The sequence below is a fragment of the Neofelis nebulosa genome, chromosome 3 (assembly GCF_028018385.1).
Source record: "Neofelis nebulosa isolate mNeoNeb1 chromosome 3, mNeoNeb1.pri, whole genome shotgun sequence".
In the NCBI taxonomy this organism is placed as follows: domain Eukaryota; kingdom Metazoa; phylum Chordata; class Mammalia; order Carnivora; family Felidae; genus Neofelis; species Neofelis nebulosa.
In genome coordinates, this window is record NC_080784.1 from 77,147,440 (window position 1) to 77,173,331 (window position 25,892).

A 25,892-nucleotide genomic window follows, 5' to 3' on the forward strand; every position below is an offset into this window, starting at 1 on the left:
CATATTTCCCAGGGACGAAGCTCTTTCACAAGAAAGCCAGCGTTCTATTCTAAAGAGCAACCCTCATTAGCCCTGGGTGGCCCTCACACCCCCAAGAGCTCTGCAAAGTGGAGATTTCCAGCTGGGCCAGAGTAAATGGGGCAGGCCCCAGGCAAAATTCGGGTGTGTGCTAGGTTACTTCTGCCCCCCTTCAGGCAGCCAGGGCCCTCCTGCTCCCTACCCCACCTCCAGCCCCCTCCCCTTATCACCTGGGCAAACTGAGATTATCTAATCCTTCTTCTGATGGACTGACTGATTGAATTTTAATTAAAACCCATTCACACTGAAATGTTATCTCCACTAGAACCTCAAGCCTTTTAATTGTGGAATTAAAAGCTCTCTCCCTCTTTAAATAAATCTTCAGGCCTCAGTAAATAGATGAATAAATACAGGAGGAGGCTGGAAGAGCCACTTGAAATCACAGGAAGCCTACCAGACTGGGCCGGAAGATAATGTGATCTCATCTATTTTGGGTGATCCAAGGAGGTGGAGCACAGCGGGCCGGTCCCACCAAGCTGCTCCCCGCCTGCCAGAGAAAGGCAAGCCTCAGCCAAGGCTGCTGGGGGCTGCCTGTAAGAGTGATAACAACACACACGCCCTGGGGTTCCCATTCAGTCCTCACAGGAGAAAGGGGAGGGTTTAGGACCTCAGAGCTGGACATGCTACAGCCAGGAATCCCCCACAGGCCTGACTCCAACGTCGCTGTCTGTCCCTCTGCGGTGTCAGCCCCTAAAGGGGGGGGAATCTCTCCCGGTTACCTAGACACTGCTCAGGGGTCCCACACCAGCCTTCCCTGAGTTTGATGAGCCCCCTGTGCCAGTTCCCCCCGCACCCCAATTTGCAGATTCAGACATTACTGGCTAATATTTAATGATGTTTTCTATCATAACTCCTCACCCCAATCCACATGTCTGATATCCTAACCTATCCCTTGGGCTCTTACCCGGTTCCTACCTGTTGTTAGGGATGTATGCTGGAACACACCCATTCGTTGGCAGAGTTACAGGTTTATGGGGGTCCACTCTACTTATTTTTGGGTAAAGATTTTGCAGTTACCTGAAATGAGCTCCGGGGCAAAGGCATACCTAGCTCCAATGGTCTCTGACGTGTGTATACAGCTGTCTTTATTCAGCAGCTATTCTGAGCACCTGCCCTGTGCTCTGTTCTCTGTTCAGGTGCTGGGAAAGAGCAGAGAAAATCCAACAACTGTGCCTTCGCGGAGCCTATGATTCTAGTGGGGGAAACCGTACCTTTTTTCTATACAAAAACACATGCCATGGAGAAAAATTAGTAGACTAAGGGAAATGAGGCTATCAAATACTGAGACTGGATTTTTTGTGTGGTTTCATCAGTCCTATTATTTTATCACACACATATCAAGGGAAGCAGTTACCCAGCTGTGAAATGCATCCTCTGATTGGCTGGGGTCCAAAATAGACCCCTAGAATGACAAGGTAACATGAAACCACCTCTCTGTGCTCTTCACAAATCCACTCTCCCCACTCTGTTAGGTAAAGTGGCAATGCGCCTTGCCTCCACCTACCGTACTTCCTCGTTACAATACGTCCAAGTACTTACAAAAGCAGAAATCAGAAAGCGAGCGAAGATCATCACCTGTGAACGGGGTGCTCTGAGTCCTCACGGGAGGCTGACTGGCAAAGGCAGTCTCATCTCTCACCCCAAACGGGGACGGCGCGGTGTCGATGGTGGGAGTGTCTGCTATAAAAGAATCAAAGTCGTCCTCCTCTTCCAGGGCCTTCTCCCCGGCCTCCTCCTCTTCGTCCTCCTTTTCTCCTTTGCTCTCTTCTTCCTTCCCCTCTTGCTCTCCCTTGAGATGCAAGACACCAGGCGAGGGGAAATTCTCTTCTGTCAAGCCCTCGGGGCCCGAATCTAGTTCTTTAATGATTTGGTCATACTGGGTGATGAAATCTTCACCCCCTGGGTTAATGACCATCGGCTTTGAATCGTGTTCAGCCTCGGAGATGGGAGGCGCTAACTCCGCGCTCGGTTGCGGGGCTGTTGCCGCCTCCTCTTCTTGTTTCGGTCCCTTGGACGCATTTGGGAACAGGTCTGAATTGTCCCTACCGTGTTCCTCCTCTGAATCTGTGCCTGACGGAGGGCTGGGCAGGGGGCCGTTGTTCAGGGCAGGACCCTGAACCTCAGTCTGGGCTTGGCTTGCGGGCCTGGCGGTTTCCGCCTGTACCTTCCTAGTGTCCTCAGAGTCCTTCTCGGCACACAGCCGGTACACCATCACATCATCCTGGAAGTCAGACTCTTCGATGTAGGACCCTTTGAAGAGCAGGATGGCATTCTTCTTCATCTCCTGGATGTGTCTGGGGGGGTCGACTGGTGCCGGCGGGCCCGAATTCTCCAGATCGTCATAAGGCCCGGGGGAGCCCACGTCCGCCCCTGAGGAGATGCCGGTGTCATAGCTGTCATCCCACTCCAGCTCCGTGTGGCTCTTCTCCTTTCTTGGAGGCAGCGGAGAGCCCGTCTTCCTGGGGAGTTGCTGCGGGAGCCTGAACACAGGATAGGGGGAGCCGACGGCGCTGTCCTCCGTCAGACTCTGGACAAACGTCTCCGGGTCAGGGGAGTCTCCATCGTACAGGGCGGACCAGACTCGGCAGTCCCTCATGCAGCGGAGGATGTTGGTGTGGGCCTCCCACAGGTACTGCAGGTAGCTGATGTCCAGGGCTTTGCCGTACTCCACGATGCAGGCCGACGGAGACGACACCTGGGGCACTGGCTGCTCCACGGCCCCTGCCACGGGAGGCAGAAACGAATCAGAACGAGCCCCCTGCTTACACGTACAACAGGTGGGGAGACAAAGGTAGTGGACACAGATGTGACTCACTTGGCTGCTAAGATTTTGTCCCGCCAGCTACTTTAGTTCTAGTAACTTCTGAGTAGAAAAATGGTTAGATTTTAAGAAGAACAGAATGTCTGTCTTCATAGAAGTTATAGAATCATAGAGGAGACCTAGAACTCCACCATTTCTTTTTTTTTTTTTTCAGTTTATTTTATTTATTTTGAGAGAGAGAGAGAGCAGAGGAGGGGTAGAGAGAGGGAGAGAGACAAGAACGCTCCACACTATCAGTGCAGAGCCTGATGCGGGGCTCAGTCCCACAAACCGTGAGATCACGACCTGAGCCAAAATCAAGAATCTGACGCTTAACCGACTGAGCCACCCAGGTGCCCCAGAACTCTACCATTTCTTTTCTTCTTCTTCTTCTTTTTTTAAATGTTTATTTATTTTTGAGAGACAGAGAGAGCACGAGCGGAGGAGGGGCAGAGAGACAGGGAGACACAGAATCTGAAGCAGGCTCCAGGCTCCAAGGTGTCAGCACAGAGCCCGATGAACTCTACCATTTCTTAAATGGAGAACTTACATGGCAGGTGCTTTTTCAACACTACCCCTCCCAACAGCCCTGTATGGCAGATATCATTTTCTCCATTTACAGGCAAAGAAACTGAGGCTCAGAGACAAAAGATCACCCAACTACTCAGGGGCGGAGCACAACTCAAGCACAGGCTGTCTCACGTCAACCCCCGTTCACACTTTGTTCGATGCCACACCTTTGCAAGCTTCCTGTCTCTTCATTATCTAAATCTCTGCCAGGCCAGACCAGAATTATGAATTGCATTACCTGTCTACCCACCCACCTACGCCACTGTTCATCCATTAGGGCACTCCACTGTAAGGCGATCCCAGAGTGGGAGAGTGGAAAGAATGTGGAATTTGGAATCAGAGGACCCATCAGCTGTGTAGCCTTGAACAAGTCAACTCCTCTGAGTATGTTTCTTCCTGTGTAAAATGGAAATACTACTTTCTTCAAAGGATTAAATGTGAATACAGGGAAAGAATGTGGCAAGTTGTAGGCATTCAACAATCGCTTGTCTAATTTAAATTTCGAATTATGCAGCAAGGTCAGCCCCAGAATCATTCTTGGAACAACTTTCTTAGTAAATAAAAAAAGACATCAGTTGTCAAATATGTTCTAAAAAATGACTATTGGTAGGAAAATAGAAGATATCTGGACTAGTTTACCGAATAGGAAAATACATTTAAAATAACTTGTACTGCCAAGTAAATTATTAATTTCCATGATTACTGTATCTTTATTTAAAGACCAAGAATACAACCACCTTAATTTGTAACAATTACATCTACACCAAACACCCTGATATTTTCCTGGTCAAGTAGCCCAGCTCTTAGAGAAAATATACTTTATCTAACAAGATGGTGCCTGGATAGACAGGATGATATTGTTTGGGGGGATATCAGAATACACACTGGAAATACTGGGGTCAGTACCAGGGTTGGACTCTTTCCTAGCGGTCACAGGAAAGGCAGAACGTTCCTGAACTGAAATAGCCTTCTGACCACCGAAGATGAACAAATACCCCCTTGTTTCAGCTGCCTGCCAGAGGGCCAAGGTTGATATAGGTGACCATTTAAATTTTACCTGTGCAGGGCCTGGGTGACTCACAGTCAACTGAGCATTGACTCTTGATTTCAGCTCAGGCCATGATCCCACGGTCCTGGGATGGAGCCCCACGTGGGGCTCTACGCTGAGGGTGGAGCCTGCTTACGAGTCTCTCTCCCTCTGCCCCTCCCTGCTGCTTGCACACTCCGTGTCTCTCAATAAATAAATAAATTTTACTTGTACAAGATCAACTGTAACTGGCAAATAGCACAAGTACTATAACTCCTATTAAAACAACCAAACAACAACAACAACAAAACAAAACCAGAGTATTTATTTAAAAACAAATAAAACCCTCGGAGTTACCTGGGTGGCTCAGTCAGTGAAGCATCTGACTCTCCGACTCTTGATTTTGGCTGAGGTGATGATCTCATGATTCCTGGGATCAAGCTTTTCCCTGCATTCCTCGGCTCCCACCCCGTGCTGTCAGCATGGGCCCTGCTTGGGATTCTCTCTCTCTCTCTCTCTCTCTCTCTCTCTCTCTCTCTCTCTGCCCCTCCCCCACCTGAGTGAATACTCTCTTTATCAAAATAAATAAATAAACTAAAAAAAAAAAAAACCAAAAAACCTAAGTAGGTCAACGAAATGAATCAGATATTTTTGCCACATCACAAATTTCGAGCTTTATGATGATATATTATTGGCAGGCAAGCACGCACAAAGGGTCATCTTAGAAATTAGAATAAGGACTAATTCTATCTTAGCTACAACCATCTCCACATCTCTACCCCCATTTTGTTTAAAAAGACATGGTGGCACATATTTTCATATATGTACTCTGAGGATGCCACTAAAACCTGGTCAAAATAAAGGTCTGGTGGGTGGTGCCTGGGTGGCTCAGTCGGTTAAGCATCCAACTTCGGCTCAGGTCATGACCTCGTGGTTCGTGAGTTCGAGCCCCACATCGGGCTCTGTGCTGACAGCTCGGAGCATGGAGCCTGCTTCGGATTCTGTGTCTCTCTCTCTCTGACCCTCCCCAGCTCTGTCTGTCTGTCTCCCTCTCTAAAATAAATAAACATTTAAAAAATTTTTATCAGACGAAGCAGAAAAGACCCTCCCCGAGTCATTCATAAATGAAATGGGGCTCACTGCATTATTCCCTGTCTACCCAAAGAGACACATATCCAGAGGAGGAATGGCATCTGGCATCCTTTTTGTTTAAAGATTATTCACTAGGCGAGTTCCTTTTACCTGAACTATCATGCGTACACTTTGACCAGAGAATATAGTCCCTCTCCTGGTTCCCAAGAGTCAGGGCGATCCCGCTGGAGCAGCAGACGGGGGTCAGGGCGAGCAGCTTGGCCGCAGAAACAGAGTAACAGTCTCTCTCCTTCACGGCCCACCTCTGACTCAGCATCATGTGGTTGCAAGGGATCAGATACCTGTAACGACAACACGGCTGCATTCAGTGTCTGCCACATCCACTCCCATGGGGACTCGTCATGGCCCGAGGTGGACGCATGATGCATCCTCTCCCCACTCTCGAGCCAGCCATCCTACCAGCCCCGGGGCTCACTCGCTTGCCTAAAACCTGCGGAGGGCTTCCTTCTTCTGGCAGAACCACCCCTTTGCAGAGGGCCCTCACGCTGCAACCTTCACAAACTGCCTCCTCCCTCACCGGGTCTGCTATCGCTCTGCCTCCATGTCTGCACCCACGGTAACCCTCACTAGGAATGTGCTCCCCGTTCCCTGCCTCACCGATGTCTTGTCATCCTGCAAGGTCCGGCTTCAGTGTCACCCTCTCTGGGAAGGCTTCCGGGGCTTCCTGCTCCAAGACAGAGCTACTCCCGCCCTCCACTACACTCACCGCCCTCTCCTAAAGCACGGGTACCTAGACTCACAATTATTTCAGCGTCTCAGAACACTCGGACACTCAGTACAACGTGCTACCAGAGCAGGGGCCTTCTTTCACAGTGTGGTTTCATAGTCCCAGAAACTTTGGCTCATAGTGGATGCTGAATGACCGCAGCTGCACGAAAAGGCAAAGACCCACTCCACAGTGCAAACCCCCTCTCGTACTCTCGTGGTTGACCCTGAGGAAATATGGCGGCGAAAGGTGTTCTGGTCACCAGTTCCAACATGGGAGCTGGGGACAGGGAGAAGGGGTGCCCCAACACCAACAAGCCAACAAGGCTCTAGGCACCAGCAGGGTGTCCTTCAATTCAACTCAATTCTGACCGTATCTACCTGGAGATAGCGTCCACAGGTGAAGGGTTCAGTCCTACATGACTGTCGCCCACGTACACACACTTCAGATGACCATCGCAGGCCAAGGTTATCACCTGTGCTTCTGACCGACCTGCTATAAATGGGAGGTTCCAACAACCTCCTTGGATATCAAATAATACGCTGCAGTGGCTCACCGAACTCAGAACACCATTTTACTTCCTGGATCACCAGTTTATTACAAAAGGATATAACTGGGGAACAGTCAGATGGTGGAGATGCATAGGGCAGGGTGTGGGGGAAGGGCACAGACCTTCCATGCTCTCTCCGAGGGTATTGTTCTCCCCACATCTCTGTGTGTTCAACAACCTGGAAAGTTTCTGAACCCGGTCCTTTTGGATTTTTATGGAGGCTCTATTACAGAGACACGGTTGATTAAGTCACTGGCTGTTGGTGACTGATTTAACCCGGGAGGTCAGGGGAGTAGGACCAAGAGTTATAAGTAACCGTCTAATCACATGGTTGGGTCTCCTGGCAACCAGCCTCCATTCCCAGATTTGGGTCCTGGAGTGGCCTTATCAACATAACAAACACATCTTTGTTCCTCTCAGCATGTAGGAAATTCCAAGGGTTTTAGGAGGTCTGTGCCAGACACAGGACAGAGACCAAATATGTATCTCTTATTATAAATCACAACTTCACAGTGGCCAAGGCCTCACCAAGGAACACTAGGCCCCACTGCACACAAAATGCTTTCCGTGGGTGATCAAAAAATACCTGAGTATCACTATGAACCTAGAGATAAGAAAATCTGGGCAATCAGTTCTGACACCCTGGGAGCACATCCGTGGGCTTCACAGGTGGAATAAAGTTTGTTTAAATGGCTGACACTCTTAATGGGGGGAGGGGGGGGAGGACAATACTGTTCCTTTAAACAAAGACGGAAAAAAACGGGATGGAGCATTCCAGAGCCAAGTGTCACTGTTACACCAGGGCCAATTCCCGAAGACCTGAGCCATGATCTTCAATAAACCAGAATGTTTTTGTTTCTGTTTTTTGCTTTTGAGAAAGAGGCAGTACAGAAGAAAACAAGCTATGATGAAGGATTCGGTGAAAAAGATAGAAGTACAACTTTCAGGGTGTGTCTGGAGGCCTGAGAACAACTAAGCTGTGTCTCCCACTTCCTCTTGATCCAAATGAGGAAGGTACCTTTACATTAATGACTGACCAAGGGCAAGAGCCTGAGTCAAGGAGGAAAAAAGACTGAATTCTTTTCGTGGTGCTTTACATGAACGATCTTAATAACTTTCACAGTGTGAAACAAGTTTGCCACTTAGCCCTCCCATTCCCAAAAGAACCACCACACCATTCTTCAAGTACTCTGCCAGAGGCTCCTAGTCTCTTCTCCCCCACACCCACGGGCATATAATCCACACACTCCTGAAGCCTAAACTTGGAATCACCGAGATCCAGACATTCCCCACAGGTCTGATGTGGTGGCATCGACTTTCATATATTCAAGTGTATGAATATCAAAGGTCATAAAAACAAAAAGGAAAGAGAGGAGGACAATATGGGCAAGGTGACAGGTCTGTTCTAATCCTTGGCCCAGCTCTGGGGTCTTGATCCGAGCACTAGCGGAGAAGAAACAGAAGTTGTAGGTTGAGGCACCAGGGTGGCTCAGTCAGTTAAGCTTCTGACTTCGGCTCAGGTCATCATCTCACAGTTTGTGAGTTCGAGCCCTGCGTCAGGCTCTGTGCCGACAGCTCAGAGCCTGGAGCCTGCTTCATATTTCCTCTGTCTCTCTCTCTCTCTCTGTGTCTCTCTGTCTCTCTGTCTCTCTCAAAAATAATCAAACATTTTAAAAAAGAAGCTGTAGGTAGCAAAATGAAGGCGGTCTTTTCACAAGGATATCTGTGAGCAGAGATGCTTTGGTGACAGACAATGATGCAGAGGAGAGAGGCTTTCTCCCACTTGTCTACACAGGGCACAGCTCTGGCCCTGAGGGCACAAGGGAAGGCAGTGCTGGGCCAGCACCTCAGCACCTCTGCACTCTCAGGCAGGGGCAGAAGGAGACAGCACCAACCAAAGGGGCCTCACCAGGCACTGCTGTGGCAACTGTGGTGGTGGACACACTTGCTTGTGACCATGGGTTAAGACCCCTTTAAGGCCAAGGTCTTAGTTGACAGGTGAAGGCCAGAAGACCCAGGGAGACATATCGTGTGGTTGTTGAGATGGACTGTTCTCATCTCACTGGCTGGTGAGGCCTAGGGAAACTCATATCACATAGGATTTATTATCTCCTTATTTTGATCATTAATTATTTAAGAAAGAAACTGCTTCAATGCTTTTATACACTGCAGGAACTTGATGACTGCTTACAGCTCCAACCAAGCATATTTCATGATTTAAGTTGATATACATAGATTTCTGCTCTTTGTTTGAAGTATTTTTTAGAAATGGAACAGTGGATCAAACCTAATAAAGCTATTTATCAAATATCACCAGTGGGTAGCTGGAAATTATATTAGAATAAAGAGTAATTGGGAATTTGCAACTTTGCAAACACATATTTTCAGCAGAAACTAAGCATTTTCTTCTGAGTAAATCAAATAAACAGAGATTCCCTATAGGCTGAAGCAGAGACTTTATCAAATTGAAAAAGGGTTGGGGGGGGGTACCTGGGTGGCTCAGTCAGTGAAGTGTCTGACTTCCAATTTCAGCTCAGGTCATGATCTCGCAGGACATGAGTCTGAGCTCTGCTTTGGGCTCTGTGCTGACAGCCCAGAGCCTGCTTGGGATTCTCTCTCTCTCTCCCTCTCTCTCTGCCCCTCCCCCCTGTGCGTTCTCAAAATAAAGAAAGTTAAAAAAAAAATTGGAAATGGGGAGTGAGTTCACATAAATAACCCCTCCCTCGTATTCACAGTGCTTCCACAGCACCTCTGAAGTGAAGGATCATCCCAGAGGGAAGAGTGGGAATACCACGCGTTGACCCTCTGTCTTCCCATCCCTTACAGGGAAAGATTAGGAACAGAATGAATGTCAGAAGCTGCCCTAATGTCAAATATCAAAAGGAAGTGACTGTCGATAAGAGAGAAATCACTCCAGAATTTGTCCTCAAACCATCTTTTCATTTATACTACACATACGTTGTCTGGAGGCTTTTATTTAAATTCAAAAGCAGTAAAAATAACCAGAAACTAAGAAATATCTGATTTTAGAGATCCAGATTACTCAAAGCCGTCCTACAACACAGCAGGGGGAAAAAATGATATCCTCCATATTGTCCTCTCTTTTTTTCATTATTTCCCCAACGCTTCACACCCCTTGGCCCACTGTCCCTCTCCCTCTCGCTCATTGAAGTGAAGCATCGTTGCATCTGAAACAGTTCAGTGACAGCCAATCAGTAACAAAGCGCACACATTGCCTATTGCTACACTGACAACACGAGCAAAACAAAGCAGTACAATGAAGTAGGTAAGGTGTTTCTATGAGATGACAAGAACCTCAATAACGCACCGAGAGGCAAAAATCTACAAAGCAACATCAGTAAATTTCAAAAAGATTGTTTTCCAAAGACATTCTGACTGTACTTTTCCTAGCCATCTTCCCCTAGGCTGGCTTGCCTTTTTTTTCCCCCTGCTCTCCTCCAGACACCTAGCTCCCATGCAGGATGGAAATGTTTCTGAAGTGGACACACAGCAACGCACTTTCCTCTCCGAGCAAAACATCCTCTGACTGAACACAACAGGCAACGCAATTCAAGAACCTGACGATGGACCAGCACTTCCGGAAAAAATGCCCCAACCAGAATATTCAGAAATGGCATTCAGGGTAGTAAGCAATTAAATTTTGCCTAAACTGGCAAGTGCCAGGAATATGGGGGTGATCTGTCACCTCACTGCTTATCGGCATTTCCTGCCTGCCTCTGGCCTATTCTATGTCACATCCATGCAGGTGGACAGTTTCTCCTTGGTTTTCTGCTCACTAAAATAGCCTCTCTTTTGGGGGTACCTTATTTCAAGTTACGGCTCCTGATTATTATGCTAACTGTAAGAAATATATCACTTATGAATGGATTATCACTTTGCAATATCAGTATTTAGTAGTATTTGGATTGCAACAAAAATGGACATATAGTTATTATTTATCACATAACAAATAAGTTCAATTCGGTGGACTCACATAATCTCGACTGCTCTACTGCCTCTCAGCCCCACACGTTTATCATGTGCGTTCGAACCACTATAGTGGCAATAACAAAAAGGACAGATTATAAATCTGTGTTTTATGTCCCTGAAGATAAAGTTTAAATGACTAGAAGAATAAGGATTTTGCATTGTCTTTGCTTTTGTACAGATTCTAAATCAGAAAAGACAACGTTTTCATTAGTTTAGGATGTATTTTCCAGGAAATTCTCCTCCCTTCAATTTGTGTAGTATGTTACAGCGTTTCAAAAACACTTTTCAGATAGCCCCACACTTGATTCTCCCAAACATCTGAGTATGAGCTAGAAATTCCAAAAATAGAATAGGTCAAGTCAGCAGTTCACTCTCCTTCTAATGGGATCTGTTACACTTTATCAATTTAACCACCATCATTCACAGCCTTGTTTTCATAATTTTAATCTCTTTATCTCTTTCTGCTACAAATGTAATAACTTCTTCCATTCTATCTCCTAGTTCACTAATTCTCTCTTTCTCTCTTAATCTGCGTCCCACATGCTATTTACCCAAACCCCTGATTTTTCATTGCAATAATTACAGCTTTTACTTCTAAGAGTTCTGATTGGTTCTTGAAATCTGTCATTTTTGCATGATCACAAAAACACCATTTCTTTAACAGAAAATAACAGGTGTTGGCAAGGATGTGGAGAAACTGGAGCCCTCGTGCACTGTTGGTGGGCATGTAAAATGGTGCAGCTATTATGCAAAACAGTAAAAAACTTAAAATAGGGTTACCATGTGATCCAGCCATCCCACTTCTGGGTATATCACCCACAAGAATTGAAAGCAGGGTGTTGAAGAGAGGTATCTGTACTCCCATGCTCCTAGAAGCATTATTCACAACAGCCAAAAAGCGGAAGGAACCCAAAATGTCCATCACCAGACATACGGAGAAACACAATGTGGTATATATAAACAGTGGGATATTATTCAGTCCTAAAAAGGAAGGAAATCCTGACACACGCAACAACATGAAGACAAAATGAAAAGTGAAAAAGTTCAGGCACCAAAAAAAGGGTATGATTCCACTTAAGGGAGGTATCTAGAGAGTAGTCAAATTCAGAGAGTCAGAAAGTAGGAGAGGGGCTTCCTGAGGCCGGAGGAGGGAGACATGGTCAATTAGTGTGTAGTGGGACACAGTGTTCCTGTTGCAAGGTGGAAACATTTCTGGAGATGGATGGCAGCAATGGCTGCACCACAATGTGAATGCATTTAATACCATTCATTGAACTGTATGGTTACGATGGCAAATATTATGTTCTGTGTATGTTATGACAATTAAATATAATTTAAAATGGGGGGGGGGGGACCTGGCAGTTCAGAGGGCAGAGACCAGGAAGCTGAGGGTTCCCACGAGTCTGCTGCGTACCTGACTTCCGTGTATATTCTCCATTCGCTCATGGATTCCCCCAGGCAATGAGGTAGAATTCGAAATAAATTGGAGCGCCTGGGTGGCTCAGTCCACTGAGCACCTAACTCTTGATTTTCACTCAGGTCATGGTCCCAGGGTCATAGGATCAAGCCCACGTCCAAGCTCCACACTGAGCATGAAGCCCACTTGGGGGCTTCCCTCTCTCCTTCTCTCCCTCTCTCTCCCTCTCCCTCCCCCACCCCCCACTGCCCCTCTCACACTCTCTCTCTCTTAAAAAAAAGAAAAAGAAGGTATTACATAAAGGGTAACTATCATTATTGTATTATCGCCATCATCCTTATTAAAGAAACAAGGAAAATGCTTGGGCTCAGAGAGCCTAAGACCAGGTAGTTACATGGGATTTGGCTTCCATCACCCTATTCAGAATCTTCGATGTGTGCCCTTCAGGCACTTTGCTGGGAAACGATTAGCCCTGACTTGGATATGGAAATATCTCAACCATGAGCCAATTTCTCCCCCTTCACGTGGCACATGACTGGGTCTCAAAAGGAGCTAACATGATCTCTGAGGGCAGAGTTTAGCACAACGAGCACCGCACCGCATCCCCCGTAGACAAAAGGTGATGGAGGAGTTGTCCCCAGCTGGGCCACATGTGATGAGGTGGCTCGGAGGGGAAAGGCTCTGCACATCCCCAGCAGGGCCAGGCTTCCAGGGAGGCTGAAAAAGACAGCTGCATTTCATGCCCCGAGCGAAGCAGCCTTTAGGAATTTGACACTTAAATATAATCAGGTTTTACCATGGTGGGAAGCAAAGTGTGGTTTGGGGCAGTAAGAAAGGCTTTAACAAGTTGCTCTGAGGGATTCCGTTCAGGCCTTGCTAATGCATCTGTCACGTCAGCAGACACCTAACGGGAGCTGAAGCAATCCTTTTAGGATGGGATGTTCTACTCAAAATATTCTAGCCAGACTACCCAGGCTCTCTCTTGGTGATTAGATTTGTTCTTTGCCAGTGCCTTAAGATTAGTGACTGATGACCTAATCTAAACCTCTAGAAAGTCCAAAAACTCTTTTTAAAAGTAAGAAAATTAGTAAGTGATCTACTTCCCCACGAAATGATAACCCTGTGAGGCCTCCACCATGATGCCTGCCACCATCCACCTCTTCCAGCCTGGTTTTGGTTTTGGTTTTTTTATCGCTCCCATTTGCAGATAAACCAGTGACCACTGGTTCTCAAAATCAGCCATGCATCAGAATCCCCTGGAGAGTTAGTTAGAACACAGCTTGCCAGGCCCCACCCACCCCCTGAGTCAGCACATCTGGGAAAAGACCAAGAATCTGCATTTCTAACCTGTTCCTGGGTGAAGCCTCTCCTCTTGCTCCCCGACCACTTCGCCACCCCCTTACTTGTCCACAGCTACCACGATGGAAATGCTAACGCAGCCACTTGGAATGTCCTCTTCTCGTAATTCTATTCACGTTGTATCAAAACCCCACTGGTGACCAGAGGTGGTCCAAGTCTCCTCCTCTTCCCTTGTCCTAGGCTTCTTCTCCCGCTATTCCCAAGGAGGAGGTCACACAAAGGGTCAGAACGTCCTCAAAGGAATCAAAGGAAGGAGGAGGCAGGAAGGCGTGCCAGACGACCCTGGTTGACTTGTTCCTTTTTGTTTCCATACCCCGAGAGGGGAGTGTGGGAGCACAAAGCCTAGCCACCTCCCCCTCTCTCCCTTCACAAAGCAGATGCTTCCCTTGGGGACCCCCACAGGAGAGGCAGAGTTGGGCCAAGGCGGGATTAGGTGTTCCTGAGTCCCCTGCCAAATGATCACATTAATAGCATCCTAAACAGCAGTTCACTTTGACTCCTGACACCTGTCTTCAAATACTAGCCAATTCCCCAAACCTTTCTCACCTGTCCCTCCGAAGGTCCTACCTGCTCCACCTTGTTTATAAGTCCTTTTCAATCCATCTACCCCATGCCCTACTCTCTTCTGAACTGTACATGGAAAGTACTCATTAAATATTTACTGAATTGAATTGAAACATACTTACAGGTCAGAGAGAGCACGCTGTAGGTGTAACATTAGGAAAGCAAGAGTCATAAAAATTATATATCAATAGCATTTCATATTTGGAAAAGTTGTTTCCAATAACACAGGCCTCTAAAAGTGTACTTCAGGAGAAAGACATTCAGCCGCAGAACAGGAAAGCCTTCATAGTCTGAAAATTTCCCAACATCCTATCTGTTATTTCCAGGAACATATTTATAATACAATGTATTTAGCCCTGTAAATACTCTTAATAGGAAAACTAAAATTAACCTTGGGAAATGATACAGAAATTAGATTGATATTCCTGATCATTTTTTCCCTTAGAAGCATGGCTCCTACATGGCTTATATGACCCAAAGAAAAATATAATAGCAATAGTACATATTGAGTTTTTCTTTAAAGAGAACAAAAGAGGGCAACTCACCTTAGAACTAGCTGTAACATCACATCTTCACAATGTAAACCGATGAGAGTTCTAAACAATGCCAGGGACACCACACAGAGCTGGGAAGCAAAAAACACACATTCTATTTCAGATATTGGAAGGATAGCTCTACTCCCCACAGATGGAAAATAAATCAGAATTACAAAATAAAATGGCCTCTTTTTTTAGCAGCTTTGATAAAAACATGCTGCTTCCCGAGAGAATGTGTGTTAAGGCTTTTAGTTCTCCTACAGGATTTGATTAGAAAGCCTATGTCTAGGGGCGCCTGGGTGGCTTAGTCAGTTAAGTGTCCGACTTCGGCTCAGGTCATGATCTCACCGTTTGTGAGTTCGAGCCCCATGTCGGGCTCTGTGCTGACAGCTCAGAGCCTGGAGCCTGCTTCACGTTCTGTGTCTCCCTCTCTCTCTGCCCCTTTCCTGCTCATGCTCTGTCTCTCTCTGTCTCAAAAATAAATAAACATTTAAGAAAGCTTATGTCTAGAATGATGCCATAATGCAGAATGACCCTCCTACAAAATGCCTGTGCTCTTATTTCCAACTTTTAAAGATCCACATAAACGTGCCCCTACAACTCCCCAACACACACACACACACACACACACACACACACACACACGATCTCCTGCTTGGCATTTATTTTCCCAAGTTATTTTCAAATATGACATTGGTTATTTACAAGACAGGGCTAACAGAAAATTGCAGGTACCCTGGCCACCTCCCCAACTAGAGTGTTTAGACCCATGCCTCAGCTCCTTTGGGCTTGTCTCTTGGCTTTGGGGCAAACATTCTCCTTGGTTCCATTTTCAGTAGTGCTGAGAGTATGATAATACAGTTTTCTAAGAAGTTCATTCAAAACCAAGAATTCTTTTGATCTCTAATTTCCAAAAAGGAAAGGTAAACAGCCAAATAGGGAAGATACCTACAGGTGAATTATAAAATCATTGTACCCTTTTGAGAGTAAGCTTTCATCATTTCATCAGAGCACTTAAGTAATTTTTTGCACCAGGTAGTAATTCCTAGTCTGTGTTCTAGACAGGACGGACCTAAAACCTGGTCAATGAAATCCATAATGGTGTCATAATAATAATAGCTACAAGAAACAGCAGGGGAGGGGGGATTAGAGAAAAAATATTCATCATTAATCCCCAAAACAAACTCTCCTGAAATTTGTTCTGAGTTATAAAGTCCCTTCCTCTGGGGTTCACCTTACCCGAAATGGGGTGTTGATTCGGCTTGTGAGAGTATCTAGGATGTGGACATTCTCGTGCTGGTGCAACAGGATAAAACGGAGGAAGATCTCGAGTAATGCTGGCTCGGAGATACTACGCAGGAAAAGGTCCAGATATGCAGTTGTGGTCATGACCTCCTCCACAGTCACCTGGGACCAACGACAGAGTGAGCACAGGCGAGCATCCTCTCGATGCTGTGATACATGCTTCCCCAAAGGCCCCTGGCCTCACCGTAGTGACCCCATCAAGGCAAGGACATGCCAACCACAAGAACACGCTTCAGAGCTTCATCTGAAGCCTATAACCTATTCACATCCCACAATACCACATGCTGCTTCCGCCCTTTAATTCAGTAACGGAAAAGCAAGGACATAAAAAAGCAATTCAAGTGTTCTGACAACTCTAATCATCAAATGCAGTTCAAATACCATAAAGATTTTAGTGTGTAACCACAAAGGGGGGGGGGAAGATAATGTAAAGTATCTACATGGTCAATAAAGGATTAATTAGAAAGCTCAGTATAACTGTTTCATCATTAGTCATCCAATAAATATTTATTAGACTTGCTATGTACCAGGAGCTAGAACCATAAGAACACATTTTCTGTCCAGGAAGATGGGTGTGTGTATGTATGTATATATGTAAGAGGTACAGATACAAAGTAATGCAGATGTTCAGGTATGTTCCTGGAAAGTCGCAAGTCAAATTTTTATAACTGAATAATATACGTAAAGTGTTATTTATAAAGTGCTATAAGAGTTTACCACTGGGGCGCCTGGGTGGCTCAGTCGGTTAAGCAGCCGACTTCAGCTCAGGTCATGATCTCGCGGTCCGTGAGTTTGAGCCCCGCATCGGGCTCTGTGCTGACAGCTCGGAGCCTGGAGCCTGTTTCAGATTCTGTGTCTCCCTCTCTCTGACCCTCCCCTGTTCATGCTCTGTCTCTCCCTGTCTCAAAAATAAATAAAACGTTAAAAAAAAAAAAAAAAAAAAAAGAGTTTACCACTTACAAAGTAACCGACTTTTTTTTAATAATACAAATTAGTATTTTCTACGTGGTGTGATTATCCCAAGCAGTAGAATGTCTGTCTTTCATGGAATATAAAACTCTCAAGAGTCAAGTTTTTCAAAGTGCTGAGGATTTGGTGCTTAAAGCATTCAAATTTTAATTTTAAGCATTTTGATAGGGAATATTTTAAGAACTCGGATAGATTTCTTTGTCTTCCTAAAAAGCAAAGTACAACATCTCTTGATGAACAGGGGTCATCAATTGTCTGACTGACTAGAATAGATATACCCAAACTGGGATGCATGGAAATCACGAGGGAAACAGTTCCAAACTTCAGATTCCAGCTCTATCCCCTAGAAATCTCAGCCATCTCCCCTGCCATGAGTCTAATGCACCTGACGCTAAACAGATGGGGATGCTTTTTGAGTGGTTACATCTTTCTCTTTTCCAGTTTTTCATTTCTTTCTTCCTTTCTTCCAAAGTATTAACTGTCACTTTATGATATTGTTGTTGGTCATTCCTTTTATAACACACTCTTCTCCTTGTAATGTTCTGTCTTCAAAATCAGTTTAGAAACCAGATCAGCAAATCTGATATCTGAGTATAGATAGGCCCCATGTGGATGCATCTGTACATAAAGGCTTAAACTGTTTTTATATATTTTCTTGGTCCTTAGTTATATTCCAGACAGAGGAGTCCAAGTGGATAAGATAAAGCCAAATCAGTTTTGTCTATTTTCCTCATTCCAAGCAAGGCATGCCTATACAGTACACTTGAACTCACCCTCTCAGGATCTGTTGACAAGTGGCCCAGCAGAACCCTGAGTGGCATGAGCTCGGCGTGCAACAGAGTGCAAACACCGTCCCCCTCCAGCTCAGCGCCAGTGCTCTGAGCCCTCAAAACATTCCACACACCACTGTGTCACCTGACCAACTTGAAAGGGCTCTCTGTGGCCCAAATATAACAAAACAAACAGGCGAGCCTCAACCACTCGGCAAATAAATTACCTTGAGAAGAGTGCTTCTCATGGGCTGTCCCTGGTCCTGAAATAAACTGCTTCTATCCTTGTGTTTTTTTGGTGTTCTCCAGTCCCAAGCTCATAGCACTCTTAACGCTGTCCTGGAACACATGCTATGTCTTTTTTATTACTCCAGTGCAATGTACAGAGTTGGGCACATAGAAGGTACTGAATATAACATTTCCTGAATAAACAACAGCCCCCAAGGTCCTAGTGATTTACATTTGCCAGAGTTGAGCTTAATTTTTAATTCTTCCCTCTTCTCTGAATGTGTTCTGAGGGCCCCAGAGAATGGGGACATTTTTAATAAAAACCTATGAAATAACTGATGCACCAAGTATACTTATGGGGGAATGATTCATACCACCACCGAACGTGGAGCTCCATTAGCTCACCCCCATTCCACTGCCACAATCTCGGGGTCCGTTAGCAGAAACTTAATTCAAACTCACTTGGGCAGAAGTCTAATTCCCTAATGATCTGGATCACTAGAAAAACGCACAACCAGACATTTCAAACGGGCCATGCATGCATGCAATTTCTGCAATACTGTATTTTCAGCCTTCCTTACTGAGCACTGCTGAGCTGACATGTCCTGCACAATTCCAGGAGCTGCCTTTGCACCAATAATGCACCATCAGCTTTTCCCCCCCTTAAGTTACACATGACCTTAATAAGCTCAAAAGCACAGCAATAAACCCTTTAGAACAGAAGTCTCAGTCTTTGGGGGCTCACATGAAAGCAGGGCATTAAGCATCTATTGTTTACTACTCTTAGGCTGGATAAATGAAAGATTTTATTATTTTTTTTTCTTTTCTTAGCAATCAAAGCTGTCATTTATAAGCTAAGAGGATTTAAGAAAACACTTGGAGGGGCAGCATTTACATAACATGGTATAAATATTAAAAACCCAATTCTATTAAGCATCAAGTTGTAACCTCTTTATAAACGAGGTCACACTCACCTTAAACTAATACCCAAGCCAAGAAAATCTGGTTCCCTTCTCTGTCTTTTCCCTCCTCCATATTCACAGAGCCCTCAGAAGACTTTTATCCCAGAAAATCTTTTCCTGCCCCATTATCTTACTTTTCAGAATCTTCCTCTAATCCCCCAAATAGGCAACCTCCTTAACGAGGATGAGACCAGAGCCTAAGTGTGATCACTTGAAAGCTAACGATGAACCCCCAGGGGAAGGCAGCTCTGCCTTTTGCAGAATGCAAAACCAAAGCAGCTGCTGATGCCCCCAAAGAGGACATATTAGTAGAACAGGACAGTAGCATCCTCTTCATGGTCCAATTACAAAGGACAATCAACTCTTGATGTACGTAAGACCTTTTGTCTTACCGGTGAGATGACTGTCAGTATTTATTTCTCTTGTTCTGTAAGGAATTGCAGGTAGCTACAAATCTGGGTACAAATACTAGTAGAAATAGTAAATGAGGTTCTACCTTACTACCATATAATATACAGTAATAAAATTTAAGGATACTAAAGCTTAGGAATGTTAATTCTTACTAAAGGCAGAACCATAGGGGCGCCTGGGTGTCTCAGTCAGTTAAGCGTCCAGCTTTGGCTCAGGTCATGATCTCATGGTTCATGAATTTAAGCCCCGTGTTGGGCTCTGTACTGACAGCTCAGAGCCTGGAGCCTGCTTTGCATTCTGTGTCTTCCTCTCTCTCTCTCTCTCTCTCTGCCCCTCCCCTGCTCATGTTCTGTCTCTGTCTCATAAATAAATAAACACTAAAAAAATTATTTAGAAAAACAAATTTTAAAAAATTAAGGCATCAGGACAGCAATAACCTAAGGAAAACTCCTTCCCACAAACAAATAATTATCCTTGACAAGATAAATGCAACCATGAACCTAAAGAATGTATCTGCTGAGGCACCCTTCTGTGCTTCACTTTTCAGCCCCAGTTCTAGAATGGAACCTGAGCCCTGACTCAGGGACTTGACTTCATTTCTGTCAAGAGCAGTTTGGTCTACCCTTTGAAATCAATCCCTTTCTTCACCCACCTTCTCCCCCCTCCAGTAGCTCTCACCTGGGTCCCCTTCACGCCCAATGCCTTCACCAGTCCCTCAAACTGGTGTTTTTAAACTAGAGTCTGAAATCCAAAAGTGGATAGTGAAATCAGTGTATCGGTTCACTCATGGTTTAGACCAGACTGAAACAGAAAATACTAGAGTACATTGCACTTGGTAGGAACTATTTTGTGAAACTTTTGGGTGCCTATTTTGTTCAAACTATATGTAATGTAATATATTTATGTATGTGCCTTGTTACATACTCAGTAAAAAATATAGACAAACATACACAAATGCCTAAGATAAATTCTGTGCATTAGAGTCAGAAACATCTGAAAAGTGATACAGTAGCACTGCAATAACCACACCAGCCCACGGGCCTTTCTGCCTCCCCCTCAGCCACTCAGGCTCCTCACCAGTCCTACACCCCAGGCTCCAACCCAGCATGTTCAGAGTCTGGAAGAAGTGCATGCAAAGTCCAGATTAGTTCTCTGACCAGGAAGCAACTGAATTTACAGTCAATCTACTCCTTTCTATCTTAGCCATGAGCCCCAGACATGCATTTTTAAAATTAATATCTCGGGGCGCCTGGGTGGCGCAGTTGGTTAAGCGTCCGACTTCAGCCAGGTCACGATCTCGCGGTCCGTGAGTTCGAGCCCCGCGTCAGGCTCTGGGCCGATGGCTCGGAGCCTGGAGCCTGTTTCCGATTCTGTGTCTCCCTCTCTCTCTCTGCCCCTCCCCCGTTCATGCTCTGTCTCTCTCTGTCCCAAAAAAATAAATAAAAAACGTTGAAAAAAAAAAATTAAAATTAATATCTCAAGCCTCTCAGAAAAGGACAAAATAGGACTTGTTTTCCTTTAAAAAAGGGAGTGGGAAGGAAGAGAGGAGTTGACACCATGTGTCACATCCCGCTTCTGTAATTCAAAACTCTCTCAAAAGCGAAGGCCAGAACCAAGCCCAGCCATCGTGCCCACGATCGCGGCAGCACGTTAACTTAATGCGTAGCGTAGGAGTGAAATTGAGCATATAGACATTCTGACCTTTCTGTAATCAGCTCTAGTTGGGCAATTCCATTTGCATCTAAATTAGCACCAGAATCCTCCCTATAATGGCAGGTTTATGTGTATGTCCCGAAAAACAAATTTCCCACCTGCTAATTGTTTTTTTGTGATCCAGTCACATTGGAACAAACAGATGGGTTCTACCTTCTGTCGCTTAGGCAGGTGGCAGGCAGTGGGGTCAGGTGACTGTTGCATCCTCTCCAAGTTAGAAGCCACCTTCCCTTGGCTTTTCCTTCCACAGACAGGAAAAAACTAGCTAAGCAGGGGCTCACCCGGGTCATGTGTAAGTCTTCAGCCCCTGCAGCTCCAATTGGAGGGTTAGGAAACTGAGACTCAGCTGAACCCTGCCCACTGAAAGCAGCAGGGAAGAGAGGAACAATAAGGCTGGACCGCACTGAACAGGCATGAAGGGACCTTCACAGGAAACACAGGCTAAGAACTTTGCTCGCTGCTGCCAGACAAGCTAGCGGCCAGGCAGGAGGCATGTCCACCCAAGTGCAGCCAAGGGCAGCAGCTGGGTGGGCTCTTCACAGACATCTTCTACCCTCCAAGGACACAGAGCACAAAGAACGTTCAAGTACATAAGGGAAGACAGATACCCTGGTTCTCAGCAAGCAGCCCCACTGTTTCAGCCAAACATTCAGGAAAGATGACGTTCGGTTATTCCAAGTCTGCAGAGAGCCTGCAGTTGATGAGTCAGACTCTCTCCCTCCTGGCCCCTCAAGCCTCCCTTCTGCTCCTAGACCTCTAGGCCACACCAGTCACTGACACCACCATGGGCAGGCTGAAAAGGCAAATGGAGGTGATATCCAAAATCAGTAAGTTTGACTACTTATTCCTAAAATATTTGAGGAAGGAAGGAACTAAAATGACAGCTAGAGTGACATCAGCAACATATTTTAAGGAAAAATGTTAAAATTAAGCCAGTCTCTATCTTTTATTCCCAGCATTTCTTCAATATATCTGTAATACATTAAATGTAATAATTAAATCAACTAAATATTTATCAACTAACTAATCCATTAAATTATAATACACTTCCTCTTGCCTATCATAAACCTCTCCCCAGAGCAGTCAGCAAATTCTTTCTTTTTTTTTTTTTTAATGTTTATTTATTTATTTTGAGAGAGAGCGAGCACAGAGGAGAGGCAGAGAGTGAGGGAGAAAGAGAATCCCAAGCAGGCTCTGCACTGTCAGCACAGAGCCCAACGCGGGGCTCAAGCCCACAAACCATGAGATTATGACCTGAGCCAAAACCAAGTGTTGGATGCTCAACCAACTGAGCCACCCCGGTGCCCTGGCACATTATATCTAAAACCTCCCTTGCTGTACTATGTGTGCATAATTTGTTCCCTAATACTTCATTATAATATAACTTATCAGAGTGTAATTCAACATATGATCCATTATATTTGAACCTCATCTAATAGAATTCAGTTATTGAAATCCTCCAAATATCGCATAAGAAAGCTATTTCACAGTTTGGTTCTGAGGTCAGAATGAACAGAGACACTCTGGGGTGGGTGTTTAAGTGCAGAAGCAGAGATCCAAACAGTATCCCAAAGATCGCTAAATCCATCTGTTGGCTGTTTAGTAGCTGTTTCAGAAAGCATCTTAGTTATAATACGAACCACCATAGAAACAACGCCATCATCACTGGTCAGTTTCTGAGCACCTACTGTGTAATGAAGGATTATTCTCAGCATATTGCTTCAGCTCCTGGAGTCCACACAACTTCATGAGAACGGTCTCAACCCAAGCAAAATGACCCTGCATGAAAGGACCCTGCAGTACGTGAGCGGAACCACCAGAAGGCTGAAGAAGTGGGCTTCCAGAGGAAGGGGTTCTGCTGCTGGGCAGCCAAAGCACACATCGCCACTCTGCCTTCTTCTAAACTGCTTCCCGTGGCAACACAGCCCCGGTCTTCCCAACCAGAAAGCATTCCTCATTGTAAAGAAGATTCTACCCCCGTCATCTAAAGTGTGCCTCACGCGGGGCGCCTGAGCAGCCCAGTCAGTTGAGCACCCGAATTCAGCTCAGGTCACGATCTCACAGTTCATGAGTTTGAGCCCCGTGTCGGCCTCTGTGCTGACAGCTCAGAGCCTGAAGCCTGCTTCGGATTCTGTGTCTCCCTCTCTCTCTGCCCCTCCCCCACTCATGCTCTGTCTCTCAAAAAATAAATATTAAAACTTTTTTTAAAAAAACAGTGTGCCTCACCCTGTGCTCACATTAAGACGTGGTGACAGGGAAATGCCAACTCTCAAAACTCAGCTGTCTTTCCTATTCTGGAATTATTAAGCCCTCAGCTTTCTCTTTTGTAGGCTAGTCCATTTCCTTTCCCAGCTTCCTTAATGCCTTCGCCCATCCTTTAAGACTACAAACTTACTGCAGAAATGACTGTGTCTGACCTACAGTGTGAATTCTCAAAGCACCTGCTACACCAGCAGGGACTCAGAGGATAATCAATACATGTGTCGAGATGGAAATCAGCAGCCCTGTTACTAATAAAAACACGTGGTTTTTACAACCCATGTTTGGGGACGCCTTCATCAGCAAGGTGGTTAGATTAATTTGACAATACATGCAAAGCAGAGGATATTTTCCTTTTATCACGAATAACATTACATTGAAAATACAGAGCCTAACTCATGCCATGCTCTTGAATTACAGCAACCTAGAAAAGTGACCTAGTGGGAAAAAAGAAATGCTTCCTTGGGTTTCCCCCTAATTTCTCTTCTTGATTAATCGGACAGTACTAGTGAATTCTGATGAGCATTGACATTAAAACCCAACAGTCAAGGGGAAATGGTTCATGGACCAGAGTCTCAATCAGCAGCTTCTGCAGAATGAAGTTATTTGAGAACAATTATAAGAAGGCCTACCACCTCCCTCCCCATTCAATTTGCCTGCCGGGTCAAAGGTATTATTTGCCCTGGAGTTTTATACACAGACCAATTTTCCTAGACACCACAGACTATAACAAAGGCAAGCTAGGATGACAAAAGCCAGATTTCACTCCTGGCTTACTTCCCATGAGACAGAAAGTCCTCAACACAATGGAAGACTTAGAAAACACACAGGTATCTACTTAAGTGAATTCAATAATTCTCGTCTCTCTGTTCTAAATCTCGTTTCTCTCTGTTGCCCCAACCTGGTCATCACCTGGCACTAGATAATCACAGAGTAAGGTACACAGAGGTGGACCCTGTCACAGTGATTCTGTCTCTACCTCACTGGAAACGCCAGTCAGACATACAAATGGGGGGTGGGGGAGAGGAAAAGAAAGTTTAGTGTCGGGCAAAAGAAAACTAAGCAGACTGCAAACTTCCTTTCTGTTTTCCTTTTTGGTTTTCTTACGACAATTTGAAATATTGCCGGGCATTTGTTGCCAATAAATGTTTAATGTTCTGCTAGGAGGGTGCAGGGAAAGAATAGAAGATTCACACCACCTTCCAGACCGGACCCTCCCTCTCTTCTCCAAGACTGTTTCCAGGACAAACACCACCTGGCTGCCTTAGATAAATAAGGTGGGGCTTTGTGCGAGGTACTTTCCTGTGGTTCTTTGCGTTAGAGAGAGTGGGACCCTTCCTATCTTTCCATAATTCTGATGCTTAAGAACTGAGGGAGCATTATCTCCCTCGTGCACTTGTTGAAATTAAAAAGAAAGAAAGACAGAAATCTACTTTTCCGTTTCAAATCAACAGTAAATGCAAGCTTAATTTATAACCCTAATTTTCTCTCCTACAATGGCAGAGAAATGACATGAAGTACCACGGCAAGGTCAGAGATGAGGTAGCTTTTCAGAAACTTACACTGATTCAGACTCTAAAAAGCTGACTGCATGTGTTGAGACAATGAACACACTTTAGTCTCCTAACTTCTAGCTGCTTCTGCCAACTCCCTCTTCTGATCTGCCCTTTCTGTAGGACGTCCCTGTGCAGTGCACAACATGTGCAACCCTATATGTACACAGCCTGGCTTTTCCACAGAATAGTAACAGAAAGCTCCAGCTTCCCATCAACAGAAACTAAATTTTGTTAACATCTATGAAACTTTGAGGTTTGTGGCAGGCACTTCTGTCTCCCCAATATTCAGTCTTTCTTCTTTGAGAATGAACCTTAAATTTAGAGCTAAAAAAACTACAGTTTCCCCCTTCCTTTGTATCTAGGTATAGCTGTACCTGTCCTGGCCAGTGAGATAGACGTGAACAGAACTGGTGTATGGAATTAAAAAAAAAAAAGAAAAAAAGATTGTTTAAAGGGAGTTTTCTGTGACATGAAGGGAGTGTTCTGTTATCTGCAGCTAAACCTTATGCAAACTGATACAGTGTTTTCTCTGAAAATTAGATGATTTGCTTTGTAAGTAAACTGCTAGAGTGATCTCATGCCAGCATTTAGAACAGTGCCTCACATATACTGGGTGTTCAAAATATATTTGTTGAGTGAATGGATTAATAATGAATGTTTTATACCAAGAGAAGACCAGCTAACATTTGCAGCCCATGATAAGGCTTAAAAGTAGTGTCAAGATTAATCTCATAACCCATTCTCCAAATAATCTTCCAAAACATGAGAACAGTATTTTTTAAACTTTTTAAAACCAGAACCCATCATAAGAACTATATTTTACAATAATACATAGTATTTACAGTTACAAAGTACAACGCACTGATGTTTTCTATTTTATTGTTTTTTAAGTGCTAATTGGAATCTACCAAACCAAATTTGTGACTCATTAATATGACAATACTCAGTGTTTGAAAACTGTTTAAAATAC

General features: G+C 44.9%; 1 protein-coding gene across 2 annotated transcripts in view; it reads right to left on the reverse strand.

The window, feature by feature from the left end:
* Nucleotides 1-25,892, reverse strand: part of FHIP1A (FHF complex subunit HOOK interacting protein 1A) — a 248,154-nt gene that overhangs the window by 13,665 nt on the left and 208,597 nt on the right. For both annotated transcript variants that reach the window (XM_058721167.1, XM_058721168.1), the window contains 4 exons: nucleotides 15,989-16,156; nucleotides 14,759-14,838; nucleotides 5,718-5,908; nucleotides 1,654-2,799 (listed from right to left, as the gene is read on the reverse strand). In XM_058721167.1, the coding sequence (XP_058577150.1) occupies nucleotides 1,654-2,799; nucleotides 5,718-5,908; nucleotides 14,759-14,838; nucleotides 15,989-16,156 (1,585 nt within the window). The remainder of the gene's footprint in view (nucleotides 1-1,653; nucleotides 2,800-5,717; nucleotides 5,909-14,758; nucleotides 14,839-15,988; nucleotides 16,157-25,892) is intronic.